This window comes from Tauraco erythrolophus, chromosome 4 (genome assembly GCF_009769465.1).
Source record: "Tauraco erythrolophus isolate bTauEry1 chromosome 4, bTauEry1.pri, whole genome shotgun sequence".
NCBI lineage: Eukaryota > Metazoa > Chordata > Aves > Musophagiformes > Musophagidae > Tauraco > Tauraco erythrolophus.
The window spans coordinates 56919953-56943014 of NC_141468.1; the positions used below are offsets into that span (position 1 = coordinate 56919953).

Genomic DNA, 23062 nt, shown 5'->3' on the forward strand with positions numbered 1-23062 from the left:
CATTTTTGCACGAGTCTGTGCTCAGCACACAGCGGGGGCTGTACGAATCTGGACTGTCCACGGTGACCTGGTAAAACAACAGGGAGGAAATGAAAGGCGACGGAACCAGTGAAGAACGCCGCTTTCAGTGAGAAACCCAAGTTCCTGCCAGGCGGGCAGCCGCTTTCGCGGGAGAGCGGCACCTCCCAGGTGATGACCCCGGCGCCATCCCACCCGGAGGCCGGCTCTCGGCAAGGACAGCCCCGCGGGGAGCAGCCGTCAGCGCCCGGCTGCCTGCACCCCTCGCAGCCCTCCGCCGCCCACTGAGCGGCCCTCACCCGCAATTCCCCGTGACAGTGAGCCCCGCGGCCACCCCTCTGCCTCTGCCCCAGCTCCCAACAGAAGCGGGCGAGGAGCGACGCGGCCAACCTGGAAGGGAAAGGAGGGGCGGGCGCTCCCACACACCGCAGAACTACAATTCCCAGCAGGCCGCGCGAAGGCGCGGCGAGCCGGCGGTGGCGCGTATGCGCACTGCGCTCCTCCAGCATGGCTACGGTGCTGTCCCGTGCGCTGAAGCTGCCGGGTAAGGGGTTCGCACCCGTCGGAGGGAGGGAATGCCGGGCGGCGCCGCGCCGCACCGAGCCGGGGCAGCCACGTCCCTCCCGGTCTGCGCCCGGCGGCGGGGATGCGCGGTTGCCTCTGCCTGGGGGCGGTGGGCGCGTTGCCATGGTGATGCGGCGACGTGGGGCGAGTCCCGGCGCAGGGGCAAGGGGCAGGCCCGGCCGCCCCGGAGGCGCAGGCGGTGAGGGGGGGCCGGCGGCCTCTGCCCAGGTGCCGTGGCGGAGGGAGGGCTGCAAGGGACGGCGCGGTGCCTCGGCGCTCCGGGGGCGTCGTGCGTGGCGGGGGGAGCCTGGGCCTGGCCGCGGCCCTGCGCGGAGCCGCGCCGGGGCAGGGCGGGAGGAGGCGCCGCGTCCCACAGGCCGCGCAGAGGTGGGCACAGGGCTCGAGGCAGCCGCCGCCACCGCGAGAAAGCGTTATTCCCTCTCTGAGCCGCTCGTGCTGGGTTTTACCTCCAAAAACCAGGCCAAGAGTTCTGTACGTTACACTGCAATTACCCAAGTCAATGTTTAAAGTCTGCCTGCTACCTCCGCGTATCTTCCAGCCAGAGATCTTTAGCGAGATGAAAGGATATTCAAGCATAAGGGACTATTGTGTCAGGAAACCAGATCTTTCAAAGATAGGGCGGTGAGCAGCAGTCCAACAACCATTCTCATCAGCGAGGAGATTAAAAGGGAATGAAAATACAGGTCAAAAACAGATCTTGAGAGCATGCTAGTTGCTGTTCGGTGAACTGGAGATGGTGCCAATGCACCTGTCTGCATTTCAGACAATGGGAAAGTGTCTGGTTGCCCCTCCTGACCGTGTCTTGCCTTCGGGACAGCCGTGGGACAGACAGGGCCCAGCTGTGCACTGCTGGAGGAGGACTTCTTCCTGGCACCACACACAGAATCACAGAATGTTAGGGATTGGAAGGGACCTCAAAGGATCATCTAGTCCAATTCCCCTGCCAGAGCAGGACTACCTAGGTCAGATCACACAAGAACGCATCCAGGCGGGTTTTGAACATCTCCAGAGAAGGAGACTCCACAGCCTCTCTGGGCAGCCTGTTCCAGTGTTCTGTTACCCGTACTGTGAAGTTCTTCCTCATGTTTAAGCAGAACCTCCTATGTTCCGGCTTATATCCATTTCCCCTTGTCCTATCATTGGATGCCACTGAGAAAAGCCTGGCTCCATCCTCATGACAGTCACCCTTTACATATTTATAAACATTAATGAGGTCCCCCCCAGTGTCCTCCAAGCTAAAGAGACCCAGCTCCCTCAGCCTTTCCTCATAAGGGAGATGCTCCACTTCCTTAATCATCTTTGTGGCCCTGCGCTGGACTCTCTCAAGCAGTTCCTTGTCCTTCTTGAACTGCAGGGCCCAGAACTGGACACAGTATTCCAGATGCAGCCTCACTAGGGCAGAGTAGAGGGGGAGGAGAACCTCTCCCAGCCTACTAACCACACCCTTTCTAATACACCCCAGGATGCCATTGGCCTTCTTGGCCACAAGGGCACATTGCTGGCTCATGGTCATCCTGCTGTCCACCAGGACCCCCAGATCCTTTCCCCTGTGCTGTTCCCCAACAGTTCAGTCCCCAACTTGTACTGGTACATGAGGTTGTTCTTACCCAGATGCAAGACTCTACACTTGCCCTTGTTGTATTTCATTAAATTTCTCCCCGCCCAACTCTCCAGCCTGTCCAGGTCTCTCTGAATGGCAGCACAGCACAGACACACACTCCTAGTTTAGTGTCATCAGCAAACTTGCTGACCATGCACTCTATTCCCTCATTCAAGTCGTCAATGAATATGTTGAACAATACAGGTCCCAGTACCAACCCTTGAGGGACTCCACTGGATACAGGCCTCCGACTGGACTCTGTCCCATTGACCACTACTCTCTGGCTTCTGTCCTTCAGCCAGTTCACAATCCACCTCACTACCCGATCATCCAGACCACACTTCCTCAGTTTAGCTGTGAGGATGTCGTGGGAGACTGTGTCAAATGCTTTACTGAAGTCAAGACAGACCACATCCACTGCTCTACCATCATCCACCCACTGGTTGATGTCCTCATAAAAGGCTATCAGGTTTGTCAAGCACGACTTTCCCTTAGTGAAGCCATGTTGACTGCCCCTAATGACCCTCTTATCCTTGATATGCCTAGAGACAGCACCAAGGATAAGTTGTTCCGTTATCTTTCCAGGGATGGAGGTGAGGCTGACCAGTCTATAGTTACCTGGGTCTTCGTTCTTGCCCTTTTTGAAGACCGGAGTGACGTTTGCTTTCGTCCAGTCCTCAGGCACCTCTCCCGTTCCCCACGATTTAGCAAAGATGATGGTGAGTGGTCTGGCAATGACATCCGCCAGCTCCCTCAGCACCCGCGGGTACATCCCATCAGGACCCATGGATTTATGGATGTCCAGGTTGCTTAACTGGTCCCACACCACTGTGGTCCTACAGTGCCCCAGTCTGTGAAGCTGCACTCAGTGGGCAGGTTGTACTTTCTTCCTCCATCAGTCCATGAAGGTCACAGTAATGTCTTCAGGGCCCTTCCCGCAAGCTTTTAGTAACCCATAGCAGGAGTCATTATTTTTTATGTTATGTAGTACCTGTTACATCTCATTTAAAGAAGTCTTGTTTACAAATCAATTTCTTCCTGGTTATATGTATGTTTGTCTAAGCGGGAAGGAAAACATTTTTACATTAAGCTTATTTAGGAAAAGTGTGAACTATTGGGTATAAGTACATATGTTGGGGTGTGACCACTGGGAAACTGTACAGTAACAGGTACAGATCTCTTCCGGGACCTCTGAAACCAGCATGATCTGTTTGATATATGCTGTTGGGAGGCACTGATTTGGAAAAGAACGCAGGCCTTGTAACTGTAGTTAAGAAAGCAGTTCTTGCATCAGCCCTTAGGTTAAATTGCCTATATTCTACCTTGTTTGTGTGGTTAATTCTAGAAAAATGGAGCTTTCAACAGCAATGAGAAACCAGAAAGCCTGTTGCTATAGCTGTGTTTTACTGCTGCATCTCATTAAATTAATTACATCAATATGTAGCAACTTATCTCCCCATGGACTTAGAGATATGTCTGCAGTACCCAGTGACTGGTGCCTGCCAACTGCCAGCTGGGAAAAAACAGAAAAATAAACAGAACATGAAGTGAGTACAAATGATACTGGAACCATTATGTCTTCATTGGAATAACGCAGAGACTTGTACTTGTCTAAAGTCCAAGATCTGCTATTTTCACTCCAAATTAAGTGCAAAGAAAAGCCTTTTCAGTAAGTCAAAACCAGAAAAAAGATTACAGTTAATATCTTCCAACCATCAGCGCTAGAAATGAGTATTTCATTATGAGTGAGACCTGATTCCGACACAGATCACCTCACAGATGCCTGCGTTCCGAATCATGATCACATGTTTCATCTTTTCTTCTTTGAGAGCTCATATTCTTCTACTGCAGTAGTTGCAAGAGCTGCTTCTATAAAAAGTATTGTTAGGCAAATGCACAGGGTATTTTCAAAGTCATGAAGTGCAGTTTAGAGTCCAACTGCCCTTGAAAGTTGGTAAGTTTGGGACATTTTCTCTCTCTTCTGCCTCCCTCTTCAGTATTTGCTTTTTCTTCCAGTGGCTGAAAAAAACCATCCAGGGCAACATGACCAGTAGCTTAGCCACAGACCACAAGCAACAGTTCCTCAGATTGATTGTAACCACAGGCCTCTGACTGGGAACCACCGCTTTATCACTGGTGCTGTGGAATAAACGGAATACAGTTAAAAGCAGGTCAGAACAGAAGCAGTTTATTTACTATACCTGTAGGAAAGAACGCAGAGCAGCAGGGAAACCGACTTTGCTGGTACGAAGTCCATCCTTGTAAAGTGGATGCAAGGTTTATCTGCACTTAAAGATGCTGTGCAAAAGACAGATAAAAAGATGTGAGTTATACAGTTCTATTACATACACAAGGCCACAGAACTGCTCAAGGTAGATCTGGAGTCTGTTTTCTTTCGCACAGGGACTAATTTATCATGAAGATTATGCAGTGATTATCATTGCAGGTGATAGGGTGAGGGTTTGACCAAGAGGCTGTCTGAAGTCTTGGTATTTCTACTTCTACAATGGAAAGCTGAAAACTGCACGAGAGTATTGGATTTTCTCACAGCTGATCAGTTGCAACAGAGGCAGTTTTAGCATTCTCTTGATGGACAAAGTGTCCTCTCCCAGCCTAAGCCTTGTTGTTGACCAGAAAGGAAAGAGTTTGACTTCTGGAGCACTTCTCAGTAAATCATAGTTCTCTAAATAGTGTGAGACTCCCCTTGTTTTCAAACATTCTTTACTGCTGTTTGTGTCTCTCTTTTTTTACTCCTCTGTTGGAAAATCATTAGTGGAAGCCATGTGTGGTATCCATCCATCCCACAGCAAGTGACCTAAAACACAGAGGAGGAGTCATGTTCCTTCTACTCTCTCTCCAGCTAGGTGAATCATGAGTTACGTATTCTCTGCACTGCAGAACAGCCTCAGAAGGCCAGGTTGAGCACATCCTCACCAGCCCTCTGGACACATTCCCAAACACCTACAGATCAGTTGTTAGGGCTCTACCCGAACAGCGGGAGATGAGTGTTTGAATCCTCTGAGATTAGGTATGCAATTGGGTTTCCCATGTGCTAGGTGAGTGCTCCAACAGCCGTTGTTAAAGGGCAGTGTCTTCCTCCTTTTGGCTTAAAAAAAAGAAATCAGCAGGGGGTTTTATGCCTGACCTTACTGAGTGGCTGTACTTTGTGAGAGTGCCAACTAAACTTTGAGGAAAGACAGGGAGAAAGAGAGCCAGTTTCTGGTTCCTGGTCAGGCTTAGACATGAAATAAGACTGAGCAGCTCTGTGCCTTATAGCTTTTCTATAACTCAATAGATCCTTTCCTACATAGATCACCAAAAGCTGTAACTCATTACTGTGTAGTAGCTGTTTTCTAGCCTCTGATCAGTGGTTCTCAGCAGGAAAGGTGTTCCTGTTATGGGTCATCCGTGGTTGACAGCACTGTCGATGTTGTCGACATCTCAATCCCTGCGAGTTCAAGGAGTGGGTGAGCCATAGTTTTGAGGTCCTTTCTGTCTCCTAGAGATCCAGAATGAAACTGTTCCACATAAAGCTCATTCCTGTCAATGCTTTTAGTTGCCCCAAGGGTGAACAGCAGATTTCAGTCTTCTGGGTTGACTGTCTGGAATTAAAATAATTCAACAAATCACAGTATATCTGGAGTTTAAGTATGGTGTTGAGTTGTTTTACTCAAACACACCAGTTTCCAAAACCAGGAGCAGTCTGGTTAACCTAAATGTCAGGCTTTGACTTCCCATGTTAAATTCCATTTACGCTTGGGCCAGCATTTGCTTTTCATATCACTCTGACCTGGCTTGAACTGGCACATCTGGATCTGTAGTGAGAAGCTGCCAATACCCTCCCAGCGAGTCCTCTCTGGAATTTCTTGTTTTCGCTGAGTACTCTTTCAGCAACTTGTCAGCACGACCTACTGTATAGACATCTGGGAAATTCAGTGACAATGACAGCAGTGCGCTGTCACTGCAGTCTGAGCAGAGAACTGTGTGTCATTGAGGTCGATGGCCTTCTGTGCTGCTCACAGGATGAAGCCAAGTTTATCAAGACTTCCTGAGAAAAGCCCGTACTTTGAACGCATGCTTAAGGCAGGTCTATGTGAAACTGCAGTATCTCACAGGGATACACTGAACCATCCCATAGGAATGTGATATCTTTTAGCTGGGTGCTCTGCCTCTGCACGGAACAGCTTTTTGGAGTGTGTATGTGCACCAGATCTTTTAATGTGAGTATTTTGTAGAAGCTCCTAGTTCAAAAAGGAAGAGTCTGATTTAGATAGTGGATCTTGTTAGAAATCTCTGTTTCTCTCTGTTCAGTGTGTTTGGGTTGTCCTGGGTGCTCCACTTAGTGTGGGGCATTTGGCCTTTAGTGGGATTGACAGTTTTTCTTAAATCCTAAAATTGACACTGAATACCATTTATGAGTGGTACAGGAAGGGGAAGTGAAGGTCCTTTTGTAGGACAAGAAATGAGAAAGAAATGAGATGCACGTGCCGCAAAATAGGTTCTAGATGATGCAAAATAGGTGCATTGCACTAACTAGATACTATAGTACATCTGTAACTATGAGTCTGCCTTTAACAGGAAGAACAGAAGTAAGGCATATTATCTCATGCAGGAGGAATAATCGTGAAAGCCTTTCAATTTCCACTCTGTAAAGCCTTCCCATCATCTTAGTGTCTGGGAGTGGTTACAGCTTGCGTATTTTTGCTTATTATTTATGCCTTGCATGTATCACTTCAGGCATCTTCAGGCACAAGTTAGCTCATGTCTCGGGTCAGTTTTAGGCAAAGGGAAATGAGGCAGATATCTGGGATAGCAAAGTCCCACCTTGGAATAGGAGAGAGAGAGAAATAGTCTGAGACCCTGCGGTCACCAGGGCAGTGGCCATGGCTCCATGCCCAGGCTGGTGGCTCAGGGCAGCTCCCTGAGACGTGATCCTCCACTCGTAGCTCAGGGTGGTGAGTCTGCGTGATCTTGCCTGCCCCCATAAACAGATGGCCCTGGCCTTACGCCAGTATGTATGACCGAGCTCCGCACCTGCCCTCGTCACAGTCCCTGCGGCCGTCTAGGTCTTGAGGGTGAAGTTGTCCATGTGCCAGGCATCTGTGGGTGAGACACCTAAAGCTAAGCTACTTTCTTGTATCATCACCTGAAGGCATCAGTACTAAATTCTCTATCTTGGCAAAGCCAAGTGCAAGCTGTCGGCTCTGGTAGGAACTGGAACAGGGCAGGAGCACTGTGGTTTCCTACTGCAGGGGCTGGAGCACTACCTCTTGGAATGCTGAGCCGAGAAGCTGGTGTCTTAGAGGGGCAGCCCTGAAGGGCAAAATCACTTTACCCTTGTCTTCAGGTAGTCGATACCCATTTTTACCATCACGGCAGAGAAACTGTACGTAGTGCTCTATCCCTTATATCCCTTGTGCAGCAGGGCAGCAGATGTGGCACACCATAAGGGAGCAGTGCTGCTTGGACCAGGCAGGAGGAGCAGGGGAAAAACGAGTTGCAGAGGGAAGCCCTCTCAGAGAACACAGACTGTGAGTGAATAGAGGCTGTGTTGGGATTAGAGATCGGCAAATGCTAAAGGAGTTCAGGGTCTGAAGTCAAGACAGAGTGCTGTGGTTTAGGTACTTGGAGTGTTAAGCATGACTTCATGTCAGTGTGTTTTACTACTGAACAGGAAAGTATTAGAGCTAAATCAGCCATGAATTCCACATATATACACATACGTGTGTGTGTGTGTGTATGTATATAGATATTATATATAGATACACTTTTATCTTGGGGAAATAAACTGTCAGCATCTTTTCTGCTGCAAGCTGCTATTCTGAAACATGGACAGACCCTGTCTTTTCTCTTACACCTCTCACTTGGATCTATGCAAAATGCAGTCTGTGCTGTCCTTCTTTCTGTATCACTGCAGCCATTTATCCTCTGAGATCCTGCAAAAGCAAGGATCCTATGCTTTATTGTCTCTCTCTCTCTCTTTCCTCAGGAAAAAAGAGCCCGGACCTTGGGGAATATGATCCCCTCACTCAGGCTGACAGTGATGAAAGTGAAGATGACCTGGTACTCAACATCCAGAAGAATGGGGGGGTCAAGAATGGAAAGAGCCCTCCCGAGGAGGTGCAGGACCCTGACTCTGATGTGGAGGTTGGGATGACAAAGCAGCACACGTCAGAAAGCGTACCCGAGGGTTATCCTGCAGAGACGTCTGGGAGTTTGGAGCAGAAGGCTGCTTCCTCCCTCATGCCATACCTGCGCACAGCTATCTTTCTGCTCACTGTGGTGATCTCCATGATTCTCGTGTTGGTGTGCGCATTTCTAATTCCCTGTCCCCCTAGAGACTTGCATAACACATGGGACCGCAACCTAGGTCAAGGAGCAGGTGAGAAAGCCCCAGGAACAGCATCTGACGTGGGGGAGGTGGCAGCTCCCAGGCTGGGCATCGGCGGGAGAGACCTATCTGGGAGAGTCAGCTCAGAGCAGAGGCCCTTCCTCACCACTGCAGATGCTCCGAGGTAATAGACAGGCGGCTGTGTCCTGCTCATTCTTCAAGCTGAGGCCTGTGAAATCTGGCATCATTAGATAACAGTGCCACAAAATCCTCTTTCTGTCAACACTGAAAAGCAATTTGACTCTTTTCCCATCCTGCCTTTTTGACCGGATGGTGCTCTCTATTCCAGATGGAGATGGCCCAGCCCACTTTAAAGCATAGTGCCTCCCTCTCTACACCCTGGGTTTCACCAGCACCTCCACGCTGAATTGTGTGGATGTGTTCAGGAGGAGAGGGATAGAAGTCTTTGTGTCTTCTAACTGGCTTAACTAACCTTATTTCTTTTGTCTTCTTGCCCTGCTTGAATCCATAAATCAACATTTGAGATCTTTTTTCATCCTATACAGGCCACAGGTAACATTTCTAAAGTATCTCCCGTTCTGACTTCTGCAGTAAAGTAACCATGGTTTATGAAATAATTTCTTACAGGTCTAGATATGTCTCTCCCTCCTTGCTTTCTGCCCTTGGCTCTCAAGTCTCTCATAAGATATGTTGCTTCCACATCACGTCAGAAAGTGAAGTGGGAAGCAGAAATCTTTTTCTGTTAGTTCCTCCACTTTTCCCTTTTCTTTCTGTGAGCCAGATGCTACATTTCTGCCTTTCCTTGCAATGAAAGATCTTGCCGTGGTGGGAGCTGCCTGGCATTGGTGGTTACCTAGCAGACTCTATGAGGCTTGACTGTCTATAAGCCTCTTTTCTGGGCCAGCCCTTCCCTTCCAGCATGGAAAATGGGCTGGGTGGCCTTTTTGACAACAGTGCAGTGATTCTCTGTGACTGTTGCAGGTGGTGTGTTATCCCCACTGGAGCTGTGTGATGTGAACGGCGATGGGCTCCCTGACATCCTCATTGTCTTCACTGCCTTGATGAATGCTAGCGTCATGGGTAAGCACCTCAGCTCCTTTCCACTCCTTTTTCTGTACATGTCAGTACAGACCTTTGTATATTTCTCTTACACACAAGAAGAGTTTCTGACACTGCGGATCCACTGCATTGCTGGTTTCAGAGTTCCTTAAAATGTCTGGTGTGCTGTGCCTGTGCTTTGTCATGCTGCTCATAATTTTCATTGCAGGCCTGTGCTCCCATACCCATTGGGTCAATGTCGTTGTTAATTCATAGAAAGCCAGTCAGTGACTGGCTAATGGTGGGGAAGCTACCGTGCTTGGCTGTTTAGCAGGTATCGCTCTGCTTCCTTCTCCTGGCTACTTTTCCTTTCTCTGTTAACCTTCATGCCCCTCAGGTGACGTAGCAGCAGCTGATACTGGCCACTGTTATACAGGGGCTGCTAAGTCCAGTGGCATCCGGTTGCATGGGACTTTTGAATTTCTGGAGGTTCCCAGCTGCCTGCTGTACTGCATCTGCCCAGCCTGGCATCACGTGAGGTTACGTGAATCTGTTTGGTCTCAGAGTCATATTCAGGGAGCAAGCATGCATTGCACAGCCTGAAGAGAACTCTTGTGAAAGCAAAATGCCTTGGCTCTTCAAAGGGTAATAAAAGTATAGTTAGGAGAGAGGGAAAATGCTTCTTCTCCATGGCCCAAGCAATGTCCTTGGTATTTCACAGCAAGTCCTATAGAAAAACACCTATAAGCAGAGAGAAAACTGTAGAGTAAGTTAAAGAAGAACGTGAGAGAGGGAGATACTGTTGACATGAAGGCTGCATTCAATTTGTAGAGGTTGTCATTTTGTTCTGTATTTTGCCATTGCATTGTATTTATCTTTCATTGCAGACACATGTACAGTTCTCAGCATGCTCTGAATGGAACTAATCATACCTAGCTGCACCCTGGGCTATAGCTATGCTGGAAGACAAAAAGCAGGCACTAAAGCAGGTGTAAGCATGTCACAATCCTAAACTCACATAGCTGGACATCATCCCTCCTGTAGCTTGTGCTCAGAGCATTCACACCGTGTCCAGTAGAGAGAAGCTTGGGATAGGTACCTGCTGGAATAAGCTATGATGACATTAGCTGTTTCTCCAGCTTGTACAAACAACAGCTATGAGCTGCATTCAAGAGTTATCTGCACTTGGTCCTTGCCAAGCCAATGAAGAGAACTTGGGCTGGGGCAATTGCTTAGCATAAGCCAGATGATTTTCAGTTTGAGAAAGGATGAGTTTGATGTAGAGGGTGGGCTCAGACTTGCTTTTAGTCAGTGGCCCAAATACACCCTTCATGTAATCAGGTCACTTGTTGTTTTGCCAGTAAGACGGGAGTCAACTGGGGCTGTTGTTATCTTGAAATTTGTAGGAGTCCCTCTTAAATTGTGATATGAGCATATCAGGTGGAGATTACAGTAACCACAATTATGTCTAAGACAGGCTGAACTACTAAAAGTTACTCAGAATTGGAATGAGAGCCAATAGTCAATTGAAACACCATAGAGCACCTTTTCTTACAATTATTTTGTAAGATGATGAATGTGGAATAGATGAATTAGGAAAGGACCCCTGAGTTACACCAATAGGGTTTCGATCAGTTTGTTTTTCACAACAATAAAACTCATTTGGAAAACAAAGTAAAAAGCTCTCAGATTGCCAGTCACCTGCTGCTGCCCCAGAATTACAGACAACCTAGGACTTTCACATGAGGTGGTATCTGTCTTGGGAATCACTTAAGTCTTCCGTTCAGTGTCTTGAGGGAGAGAGGAATCGGAAGGATCAGTCTGGTTGACAGCAGTATGTTTCACACCAGCAAGTCAGCACAACTGAGCAGGTTGTCCCCAGAATCTTGGTTCCTCTGTGCCCAGCTGACCACATTTGTTGCCGTGAGCTCAGGTCCAACCTCCATGTTTGTCTGTGCTGTTGGCTGACAGCCCAGCTTGTCTTGGAGGTCACTGCTAGACTGTGCAGGCAGAGACACTCAGCCTTGGGGTGGGATTTGACCTTCACTTTCAGGCAGTGTGGATGTGGCTGGCTTGAGCTGCTCAGGTCCAGAAGCTAGAGCTGGAACTCATGCGGAAAGACCCAAGGCAGCATGGACATAGCCTCTAATGCCAAGGGATTTTGCTCTCTCTTTCCTGCCTCTTCCAGGTGTCTCTAGGCCCTCCGTAACTGTGGTGGCCCTTTCTGGCATGAATGGCAGCACTCTGTGGTCCATCCAGCTTCCAGAGAAGACTCGAAGTGTGCAGTGCAAAGGCCTGTCACTAGGGGCACCCGCAGAGCCCGTCTGCCTTGTTACAGGAACATCGAAATTCCTCAGCCTGCTCGGGGCCTCCACAGGTAGAGTCAACTACCAGCATATTAGAAATATGCAACTATTTTTTTGTTTTTGTTAAAGGACTAATAAGCCTGAACGATTCAGTGCTGGCACTTTATGGTGGCTGTTATCTAGTGACACAGGAAAAGGTCAAAGCACTAATGAATTTCTGGTTACACAGGTTAAGAGAGAATCCAAACCATTGCTGCTCTGTGACAGCATCTTCATCCTACCATCTTAGAACATTTCAAAGTGTTAATCTTATCCTGTAGCATCCCCATGGCATAAAGGATATGTAAGGTCTGTTATCATCAGCGTTGAGCTGTTAGTACAACTCAGCACCTACCTAACAGCACTGAAAAGCTGAATATTCTTGGAGAAGTTATCTAAGGACATATGCTACAGCCAGTAAACCTTCCAGAGAAATTAGGCCCATAGAAGAATTTATTAGATGTGAATTAATGTTGCATTTTTGATCACTTGATCATGTGCGCGTCCATTCTCTGCTTACTGTTTGTTCTACCACATTGATTCACTGGTAGAAATATTCATAGGTAGGTATAGGGATGATTTTGGAATCAGAACAGAGAGATACAAGAAACCTTGGGTTTAAGTGACAGATCAAGTCAACGAGCAGCGGAACTTACCTTTCAAATGTTTTTAGGGACCAGATGACTTGTGCAATGTTTGCACGGACTGCTGGCTGTCTCGTTTACCAGCAGTAGTAGTGTTACTAATGTGCACAAGCGTTTGCAGGTCTGACCTTTGATTTCCTTTGTCATGCAGGGGCAAACCCTGTTCTACAGAGCGGCAGCAGCAGAAGAGCATTTTTAAACTCTTATTGAAAAAGCAGAAGTGTTGGCAAAAGAATCACAGAGAACTAAAAGCATTGAATTTCATTTTCCTTTTTTGGGGGGGTTTATTTGCCAATTTGCAAGTCAGGTTTTACTGAGTTTCCAGCTCAGTCCATGCTGGACTGCTGAACCATTTGACATCACGTCTGCTAACATGCTTTCACCCTGAGATGGAGTGAGCATGCCATTCTGGCTTGGCTGTTTGCTGCTAAGAATTTAGCTGAGACCCAGATTTGCACTTTGAATATCAGAACTGCCCATCTGTTCCCTTTCCTGCAGTCTACCTACAGATTTCACTGCTGGCTGAGGAAAACAACTGCTGTCCTGCAGAGCAGCACTCTCATTTAAGTTCTCCTTCAAAGAGTGAACCTCAAATATTCTCTGCTACTTCAGGAAGTGTTTTGGGCTCAGGCCTTTCTGGAGAGATGCTAAGAAGGTAGCACAGCAGGACTCAAAGACAATCTGAAGAAATGCTGGGGGAAGAATTTTGCTTCCCACTGCAGCTTGCCCCAGTTTGTAGACTTGTCTTTCCTTCTCAGATAACAGTGGAGACAAGCTCTCTTGCTCCCTCCTCCAGGAAGGTTTTTGGAACCTTCTGGGGATACTCACTGGTTCCTCAAGTGCTGCAGGTTTGTTTCATGCCGTTCTTTCCGCAGGCAAGACCATCTGGACGCTGAACTCCATCCATCTTTCAAGTGGAATCCTGGCTGCACCAGCTGCAACTCTTCCGGATGTAGATGGAGATGGGATTAGAGATATTGTTGTTCTGGCCCTCAAAGAGACAGAGGTACAGCATATCCCTGCTCAAGGTCTGAAAAGATCTTGATTATCTAGAGGAAGAACAGACAAGCCTGATCTGGAAAGGCTGTAACAGGAGCTGCAAGAGCCCCTAATTTTTGTTCTCTTAACATTTCCCTGAAAAGCACCCTTTTCCTTTCAATAGGTCAGAGCAGTGAGATCAAGCAATAATGACACTACCTGTGTTTCTTGTCAACTGTGAATGAACAGAAGGGTCATTATTTACCCCTGGCTGAGGCTTGAGAGTTATCCGTTTCTGTTCAGTGAATGCTTGGTTTGAAGTGAGTGTTAAGCAGCAGTGTAGGGAGCCATATTGAGATAGATCTCCGGAGAAAGAAGCATTCAGATTAGCCAAAAGAAATAAATACTTGTGTGATTAATTCATTTGCAGATTTCCGCCGTGCTCATCTCTCCCCACAATTCTAGCATTAATGTTGTTAGAGGAGTTCAGATTTTTGAAATCCCTTCCATCTTTGATGCATTTGCAGTCAAGAGAAAAGCATGAATGTAAGACTCCCAGGAAGCCAGACTGAGCAAAGAGACAGAGACCACTAGCTAGATCTTGCTGTGGAGGGCAGAAGCAGTGGAGCTTCATGCTGTGGGAACCAGGGAAGATTCTGAGAGCGCAAGTGCATGAAAGCACTGCTAAAAATCTCCTACATCTCTCTCTTTGCAGCCTGAGTTGTTTTTCGTCTTGGTGTCAGGAAAGACTGGAACTGCTTTAGGTGGGCCTGTGAAGTACAGCACCAATGGAGAAGGGAAAGTGATTGGCCCCCAAGTCCATATCACCAACCGGGGAGCCATCTACATCCTGTTTGGTTTTGGTAAGATGCACCTTGCCTGTCCAGCAGTACACCTTACTGAGAAAACATTCATTTTACCTAAAATGGCCCAGAGCATCCCTGGGATATCTCTGCCATGTCTTTTGCTGTAAAAGCTAGGAGTAGAAGGCGTGGGAATGAGTCTTACTGCCATGGTGTGGAAAAGTGCAGGAGCACCAATAGCTGCTAGCCTGTAATACCTTAGAGTTTCCCAAAGGCACATCATGCTGAGGAAGTTCCAGCTCTGGGCATTTCTTTACCTTCTGCCACAACCACAGTGGTCCCAAGGACCCTCTGTGCTACTAGGAGTTAACTTTTGCAGGCAGGTCTCTTCATCTTTACTCTTCCTGGCAGGTAATGTTCAAGCAGTTGCCCTGAGGGATATCTTTACCCAAGCCAGAAATCGGGACAGCTTTCCTGCAATGCTGCAGCAGGAGGAGCCGGAGTGGGAAAAGCGCAGATCTGTCAACCTGTCAGAGCTCATAGACATTTACAGGTAGGAAATAGACTTGTCATCTTGCTTCTGCTGGGAAGGGAAGGGGAGAGCAGGCACTTCTTAGTGCTCCAAGAAATGGTCACTCCTACTTCAATACTTCTTTTCGCTGCCCAATTGATAACAGTACTCTGGAGAACTCATTTTTAACTTCCTGTCTTGTGGCTGTCCTAACAGAGGAAGTGTAGAGTTTGGTAAAAGGGAATCCTTTGCTGCTTCTGCTCCTTCTTCCTTTCTTCCACCCCCTGTGTATACCTAGAGGAGAAAAAAAAAGGTGGTCCCAGCTAATGGAGTTTGTTTGGGAAGCTCAGTCTATGTACAGCATTATGGGCCTGGATTTCTCAGCTCCTTCTTGTCTACTGCCAAATTGTGGTCAAGGTCAGCCTGGATAGGAATAAGGGGAGGGAACACATGTGAACCTCCACACTCCATGCTTTTTATAGTAACTCAAAATGTTCAGAAAAGCCCACACCTGAATTTAGCCCACTTAGCTGAAGAATCTCCAAAGGAAGGTAAGCTTCATCACTGGGCAAGAGATGGGCTTCTCCAAGAACAGTTCGAATCTTAGGTTGGATGAATTGCCATGTAGACAGGCAGCTAGTGCTGAGATGTGCAGATACAAGCCTCAGAATCTCCTCTCTGCTTTCCGTTTGTCCCAGTGGGGGTGTTGACTTCCTGCAGATGGTGAAGACACCTGACACAAACTGCAGCAACCTGCTTATCACAACCAAGGAGGGCTTGATCCTACTGCGAGGACAGGACTTGGAGCCCCGCTGGACCCTGGAACTGCAGAACATCAGCAGGTTACATACACACTGGGAACATTTTTCTATTTCTTTCTGTACCATTTCCTGCCTTTCACTTTTAAGCACGTGTGCTCCTTAGAAAGCAATTAAGAAGAATTCTCCATGTCTGCAGAGAAATCTTAGAAATGGAGATGTGGAAATGCATCACTGAGCAAGTGAGGAGGAGAGGGGTGGGGAACCGAGGAACAGAAGGCTGGAAATCTGAGCTGTATGCTTGTGAGTGATCACAAATAAGGACCTTGGTTCAGGTATCCAACATTGATGTCATGACTACTGTGGCATTGGAATTCAGAGGATTACTGGTGTGTGATTCAGCCCATCTGCTGTCTAGGGCTGCTACTTGTCAGCTCGGTGGAGAGGAGCAGTTGCATTAGTGATGTTAAGTATTTAGTGAAGGTGTCTGTGTATGGCCCACAGATCTTAATGTTCCTTGAAAGCTGAAAATGAGCACTCTGATGGCAGTCAGCACACCATCTATACTAAATGTAAACCTTAAAATAATACTGCTCATGCTCTAATTTCACACAGGGAAATTAAGTAATTGCCAGATCTTGTGGGTTGATAGTAACCAGCAATTTCAGCTTGCCCAGTATTAAATAGTTGCAGAGGGCAGTTGGGCACAGTTGAGGGAAATTATGTGGGAAACAAATTGCTTGCTTTGCTGTCTAGAGGAAAGAAAGCAGTGCTCATCTCAGTGTTACCTGTCTGTCAAGAGCATCTATGGGAAGAAGGCATTGGAACTTCATTAAGCAAAAAAACAAATCGGTGTTCAACTAGATTTGATATTCAGATAATGTCCGCCTTCTTGAGAGCTGATGGGTGACATAAGCAAAGACTTTAGGAATGGCTTATAGCTAGTTAATCTTGCTGTGGGGAAAGGAGATGGACTGAAAGTGTTTTGGGCCCAGAGCTTGCAGACATCTGGATGTGTCTGGGGTCTAGTTCAAAGGGTAGTTGTGTTCTGACTAAGCAAAGCCAGTTCACAGATGCTGTAAAATCAGTTATATGCAAGGAATTTCTAAATGGACCCACTAATTAATTGGAAAACTTCTATGGGTTCCAGTCAAGAAGGATTGAAGACTGCTTTACCTGTTCCATTCACAGAATCACAGTATGATTGAGGTTGGAAGGCACCTCTGGAGATTGCCTAGTCCAACCTACCTTCTCAAGCAGGCTCAGCTAGAGCAAGTTGCTCAGGGCTGTGTGCCATCAGGTTTTAAATATCTCCAAGGATGGAGACTCCACAACCTCTCTGGGCAACTAGTATTCCAGGTTGCTGCACTTCAGCCATGTTTTTTCTGGTTCCATGACCTCCCAAGGGACAGAGTACAACATGTGTACAGGAGCTGCCAGATAGGCATTGGAAAATAATGAAAGCAATTCTTGGTCAAGGCCTCTGTGCTAAAGTCCTGGACTGCCTGTTTCCTCAGAGTTGAGAGAAATGAAATATGATATACTGAATATATTGTGGACAGGTGTTTATTTAAGAGGATATTTTTTTTTTAGGACTTAGAGGAGATCTGCTTTAGCAACACAGGCTGGGTGACAAATTCAGCTCAGGAGTGTGACCAGACAGTCAAACAGACTCAAACCCAGTTCCTCATCAGAGAAAGCTTACAGAGCCAGCTGAGCTCCTCCTTTCCTGGGTTAACCTGCCCCAAACGCACCACTCCAGCTAGCAGACTGAGTCCAGCCCTTTGGAAGCAGTCTCCGAGAAAAACAAGCTGGCTGCTGCAGATGTGCTGCATTTCCAGATAGCTTTTAACGAGATCCCTGGAAAACTATAAAGGAGAATCAGTAGTCATAAAACAAGGGCGAAGTTCAGAGACCATGAAATTGAGTAAGCTGTTGAAAATTGTGTTGTAAATGAATGTTTCAGATGAGAGAGGATTAATAGCAGGTTGCTGTGGGGATTACTGTTTGGCAGGAATAATTACTAGCCGCCTGGTTCATTTGAGAAAGTGCCCAGGCGATTTTTCAGTTGATTGGTAGCATCTAAAATACATATGCCTGCCTGCATTCAGTTTGTGGGATCTGCTGCTGACTGTAACCCATAAGGGACACGAGAAGAGGCACCTTAGGAGAGATTTTAAGTTTATGTCCATAAGATAGAGCTACCTACTACTTCCTGTTGCTACTGGAGAGCTTTCAAGCTATAGGAGTGTCCCATGATACTGCCTTGAAAGCGTCGGTTCTGGCTGTCAAAGGTGTCTGTAAAGCGAATTACATTGTTTGACACAGTGACTATAAAAAGTCAAAGCCGCTGCTGTACTCTGACATTGCTGTTCAGGAACCATTCTGGTATGCATATTTTAAAGAGGAAGATGGAAAAAATTGGAGAAGAGATCTGGAAAAAATGCTTTAGCGTGGAAGATTTAAGTCAGTGGGTTTATATGATCAAAGAGAAGCCTGATAGGTGAGTTCATAACCTTGTGTAAGTAATGGGAGCTAACAGGCATTTTAATCTTGCCGTAGCAAGAACAAGTGCCTTGGGGCAAAAGGCATTCATGTTCAAGAAAATGAAAATGCAGGCGTGTTTTTTTGGGTGAGATTAATCATTAGAACTAACTGTCATGAGAAGCGATGAATTAATCTCATCTTTGTATTTCTGTAGCAAGCCTCATGGCTGGTAAATCTAGTCAAACTCAGCCTACTGATACTTGGTTAATCGAGTGAAATACAGCAATCTGTCATAAACAAGAGGGGGGAGGACATGTTCTGATGATCCTGCCTTGCCATAAAATTTCTGATTCTGAATTTTGAGGAATTGTTTGTACTTATTTAGAGCCTTATGTCTAGCTGTGGTGAATTTAAGGTAGATATATAAGACTAAAAAAGCCAAAGGCAAGCAAGATGGTTAGAAAACAGTTATAATGAGAGATATTAAATTAATAGTGTTATGTCACCCAGAAGGGAGAGGATGAGAGGGGACTTCATTTAAACTGCTAAAGGTTATAAAAAGGCTTGTAAAACCACCAGCAGTAAGAAAACAAAGAATCATGGGCTGATGTTAATGGTGAGCATTTTAAGAGCCATTTCACACAGCTAAGGCAGACTGGGAAATATACTTTCAGCAGGAGGTCAAATCTGCTGATGCATTTTGAAAGGGCTGGGTAATTTTTTATGACCATAGAAAAACTGTACAGGTTCTTGTGCTAAGGAAAGAATAATTGAGAGTCATGTCACAGAGTGATAAACAGATGTCTACACAGCCCAGCAAGGGACGCCCCTCCTCAGACGACTCTGAATGGCTAACAAGCACCATGGGCCGCTTGATCATTTTTCACTTTTCTGATTTACCAACGAATGGTTCCTGCCAGTCAGAACAGTTCTGAGTGGACGAAAGATCTTATTTAGTAGGGCAAATCCTGCCTTTTTAAGAGGTAGAATGGAGGATGAAAGCAACTGTGCCGCCTCTATCTGAAATCCCTGCTTTTCTGCCATGGGGCTGAGTGTTTGTTTTTCCAAATTTGCAGCCAGCCTGTACCAGGTTTCTTTGGTGCTGACCAAACTCTGGACTTCATGCTGCAAGCACAGACTGGAGCTGGGAATAAAAAGGTAAAGCAAATGAAGGCAAGGAGGGCAAAGGCAGCACAGGAGGGAGGGAGGTTGAGTTGAAAGGAACGATCATTCCCTGCTCCTCACTCTTCCCTTTCCTGTGGCTGACACTCATCACTGTGTGGCCACAGGCATGAAAGGGAACAGTACAGGCCATGCCACTGCAAGAGGGCTCTCTGTACAGCCACACCTGGACACCCATTAATGCTAGATTTCTCCCCTGCCTTGAGGTGGTGGTGATAGATGGCAAATCCGGACTCCCTGTTTGGAACCAGGAACTCCCGTGGCAGAAGCAGCAACTCGATGCACTGTCAGTCATGACTTTGGACAAGAAGTCTGTTTTTCTCTTCTGGGCTGATGAAGCACAGCCTGTATTACAAAGTTTGGTGAGCAAGCATCCTTTCTTCACTTTGAGATTTTTCTGTGAGGCACATGCAGTCTTTGTCTTTTATTTCTGTTATAATTGAACTTTAAATCTGCCATACAAAAAGGCTGTCAGGGACATCTTTTCCTCTTGCTTCCTCTGACTTCTCTGAGCCTGAACACAGGAGTTTTTGTGTGCAAGTTCTTCACTAGAAAGCTTTATTGACAGAAAGTTTACGTCAACAAAACCAAAACTTTCTGCATTAATTTCATTTTTTTTCTGCAAGACTGAGATATTTTTACTGCAGATTTATTCCCAGCCCCAGACCACTTCTTCTCTGCACGCAGGCGCACGAATTGGCGTGGAGACGCAAACTTCCAGACAGTAGCTTTGCCCATCAAGCAGGCTTTAACAGAGCCAGATCTCAGCCTTACCAAACAGAAGTAGTGGAGCAAATTCTGTTTTAGAAAAAAAACTTTGCAGAATTTCATCTCTGTAAAACCACAGAGCCTTTGATTCTCTGATCCATGTAAAGACAGCGTGGCATTAGAAAACTTCTTTATTTCTTTGGCAAAGCTAATCTCCTCTTTGCCAGCCCACTGTAACATTTTTCTCTGTCCTTCGTTCCAACAGCAACCTGGTCCCAGACCTGAGCGCCCAGTGCTGCACCACCTCTATCTCCTCCATCCTGTTTTTCCTACAGTCCTTTTGGACCTCACCAATGCAACAGACAAAGTCATTGCTTCAGCAGGTAAGTACAAATGGAGGAGAAACTACCTAAGCTAAAAGAAATACGAAGGCTGAGGTAGCTGTGAGAAACAGTGAGTTGTAGTTGTGCCTTTAGAGATAGCACCTGAGGTCCTCCACACATGGGCCAGAATGAATGGGAGTAAGATTCATCTTCCTCCTGAAGGAAGGTCCTGTCCAACCTCTACTTTGCAAATAAAAGACCCGCCAAGTTTCTTGCATGTGTTTAAGCAAGGAAAGGTCTGAGTTTGATTTCATGCATGTTTTATACCAGAGAAATTCCCTTGCTTGCCATGGAGCTATTTATGATTTAAGGCAATGCATGAAGAATCACTGTGAAACTTCTCTCTGTCACCTCAGATACACTTCTGCCTATGTTGGCCATCTTCTCCTGCTCTCTGAAATAGCAGCTGTGCTGCTTCTTCCTCTTTCTTTTTGAAAGGGGGAATCCAAAATATTTGAACGTGTGTTTTCAGGGAAAAGTTAAGTCTGGATTTAACATCTGTACAAGATTGTACAGTCCCTGTTGTATTTCCTTGCTCTTTCTAAAGCAGTTAAAGCTAGAGCCAGCCTGTTGAGCATGGCAGTGTGGGATAAAAGATCAGTTCATTCAGCACTGAGTCCAGTAGACCGGGAAGCATAGAAAAGCTGCTACATAGTGATACATCTAATTGGATTTGTATCAAAACCACAGCTCAGTCAAGAACAAATAGAATATAATTTTTAGAGGGGTTTATTAGAAACTGGGATTTCTGAGGTCTGTTCAGATCATTCCGCAGTGACTGAAGTGAACTAACTTAACCATGCTTACCAATTTTCCCTTCTATAGAGGTAAAACAATAACTGCTAACAGGTGTGGGAAGGAAAGCTCTCTGAAAAAGAACTGCATTATTGAAATATGCGCATCTCCTATATCAAACTCAAAAACATCACCTGGAAACAAACCCTTCCATTTCTGACCTAAGTTTCACTTTATTTCCATGGACAATTTTGAACTTAAAATCATTTTCCCTTATTAACTGTGGTACATATAGTTGTAAACCCAGACTGAGTATACCCTCAGTCCAGTGGATGTTTTGACTGAGTAAAGACTGTAAAATTTCTTTTGGAACAAATTTAATAATTTACTCCTTACCAATATTTTCTCTCCCTTTTCTGATGCACCAGTTGGAATTAACGATCTCCAGAAGGATGCATTTCACATCACTGTGACAACAACTGCAACCTCTGAAAAACAGCCAGGATTTCTGTCAGTCAGTAAGCTGGGCCTGAAGTGGGCCATGATGAGTCAAGGTCGAATGGTGTGGCTAAAGGACACCATGACTCCCAAAATCAGCCGTGGAGAAGTGAGGCGATTTCTTGCCCGACTGAAATTCGTTTACTTTCCTCAGAAGGTGAGATGGTGCAGGAGCCCCTAATGAAACCCAGGCCTTTGAAAACATCTGATCTCTTCCCTGCAGACACATTTAGGTGCTCTTTGGGATGCAAAGAGACTGATGGGGTGCAAAGAAACTGTTTGCAAGATGACTGGTTGCCCCTTTGGGCATATGCTGGACAGATTGTGAGGCCCAGATGCACTTTGGCAGTTGGACAGGGAAGGGAATCTTGGAAAGAACCGGGGGTGATCATCATAAGGGACTGAGAGACTCACAGAGGGACCAGAGAGGTGGGACAGACATCACTTGTTTTGACATGGGCAAACAAGGGTCCTCCATATAGTGGTGCCCAGTTTCAGTTGCTGACTTGTGAATTATCACTTTTCTCTTCCAGACTGGATGATAATAGGTTTTGGCTTTAGTTTTTGTTTGTCTTTCCTTCTCCAGCTCTAGCCTGGTGGTTCCTCAGATTTTGGTTGGACCTGTGGCCTGTATGGGGAATACAGGAAGCTGCTCTGTGGATCTTCAGGAAAACTGCTGTGTAGAGGGAATGGGGGCTAAAAGCACTTCCCCTTGCTTCAGTTCTCTGGGGAATGCTTCTGGAGGCAGGTTTGTCCTAGGCAGACCTATCCTGTACCGGAGGAACCTTATTCAGCATCTCCCCCTCCATATGCCGTTCTTGCATGCTTCCTTCCAGGTAACACGGAAATGTGAATTTAGAATTTATATACATATATATATATATATAAAACCTTTTTTTTTATATATATATATATATATAAATTTATACAATATATGTATATTTTTTGTATGTTTAATTTATGAATGAGATTTAGGACACTCCTTTTTGTGTCCAAACAGTATTCCCAGGCAGTCAAACAAGCTCTAGGCCTAGAGTGGGCCTTGATGACTCAAGGCGAATGCTGTGGCTAAAGGACGCCACCGGCTTTAATCTTCATATTTTTGGAGAGAAGCCTCTGTCTGTTTCCTGCAGGGTTAGTCTTGTCTACAACCTTTTCTGTGCTCTCAGCCCTCTCCTCCGTCTTTCCCCGAACTCACAAATCAACTAGCTCTCTGGCTGAATTACTTGATCTAGAGAAAGATTGTCCCCATAGCATTCTCCAGCCTTTGCACTTGCATATTTCTTTTCTCAATCCCAAATTCAGGACAGATTCATGTAGATGATGTAGAAGTGAATAGTTAACATCTTATTTCTATCCATTATTATCTTATTTCTAAGCTTTTTATGAGCCCAAAGTGTCACTGTAACATCACACTGTAGTCCAGTGGGTTGAGTC

The 23062-nt window shown here is 46.2% G+C and overlaps 1 protein-coding gene across 2 annotated transcripts; it reads left to right on the plus strand.

Annotated features, from left to right (window-relative positions):
* The first annotated feature begins 516 nt into the window (after positions 1-516).
* Positions 517-22466, plus strand: FAM234B (family with sequence similarity 234 member B). 2 transcript variants are annotated; one of them, XM_086610114.1, is made up of 13 exons: positions 517-562; positions 8193-8585; positions 9537-9635; positions 11782-11970; positions 13458-13588; positions 14276-14423; positions 14775-14916; positions 15573-15716; positions 19196-19277; positions 19508-19663; positions 20275-20392; positions 21556-21782; positions 22212-22466. In XM_086610114.1, the coding sequence occupies exons 1-13, from the start codon at positions 526-528 to the stop codon at positions 22215-22217; spliced, it is 1872 nt and encodes a 623-aa protein (XP_086466240.1). In that variant the 5' UTR covers positions 517-525; the 3' UTR covers positions 22218-22466. The 2 variants fall into 2 exon arrangements, with proteins under 2 accessions (XP_086466240.1, XP_086466239.1); XM_086610113.1 differs by lacking the exon at positions 22212-22466 and having other exon boundaries at positions 21556-22048.
* The last annotated feature ends 596 nt before the right edge of the window (positions 22467-23062 follow it).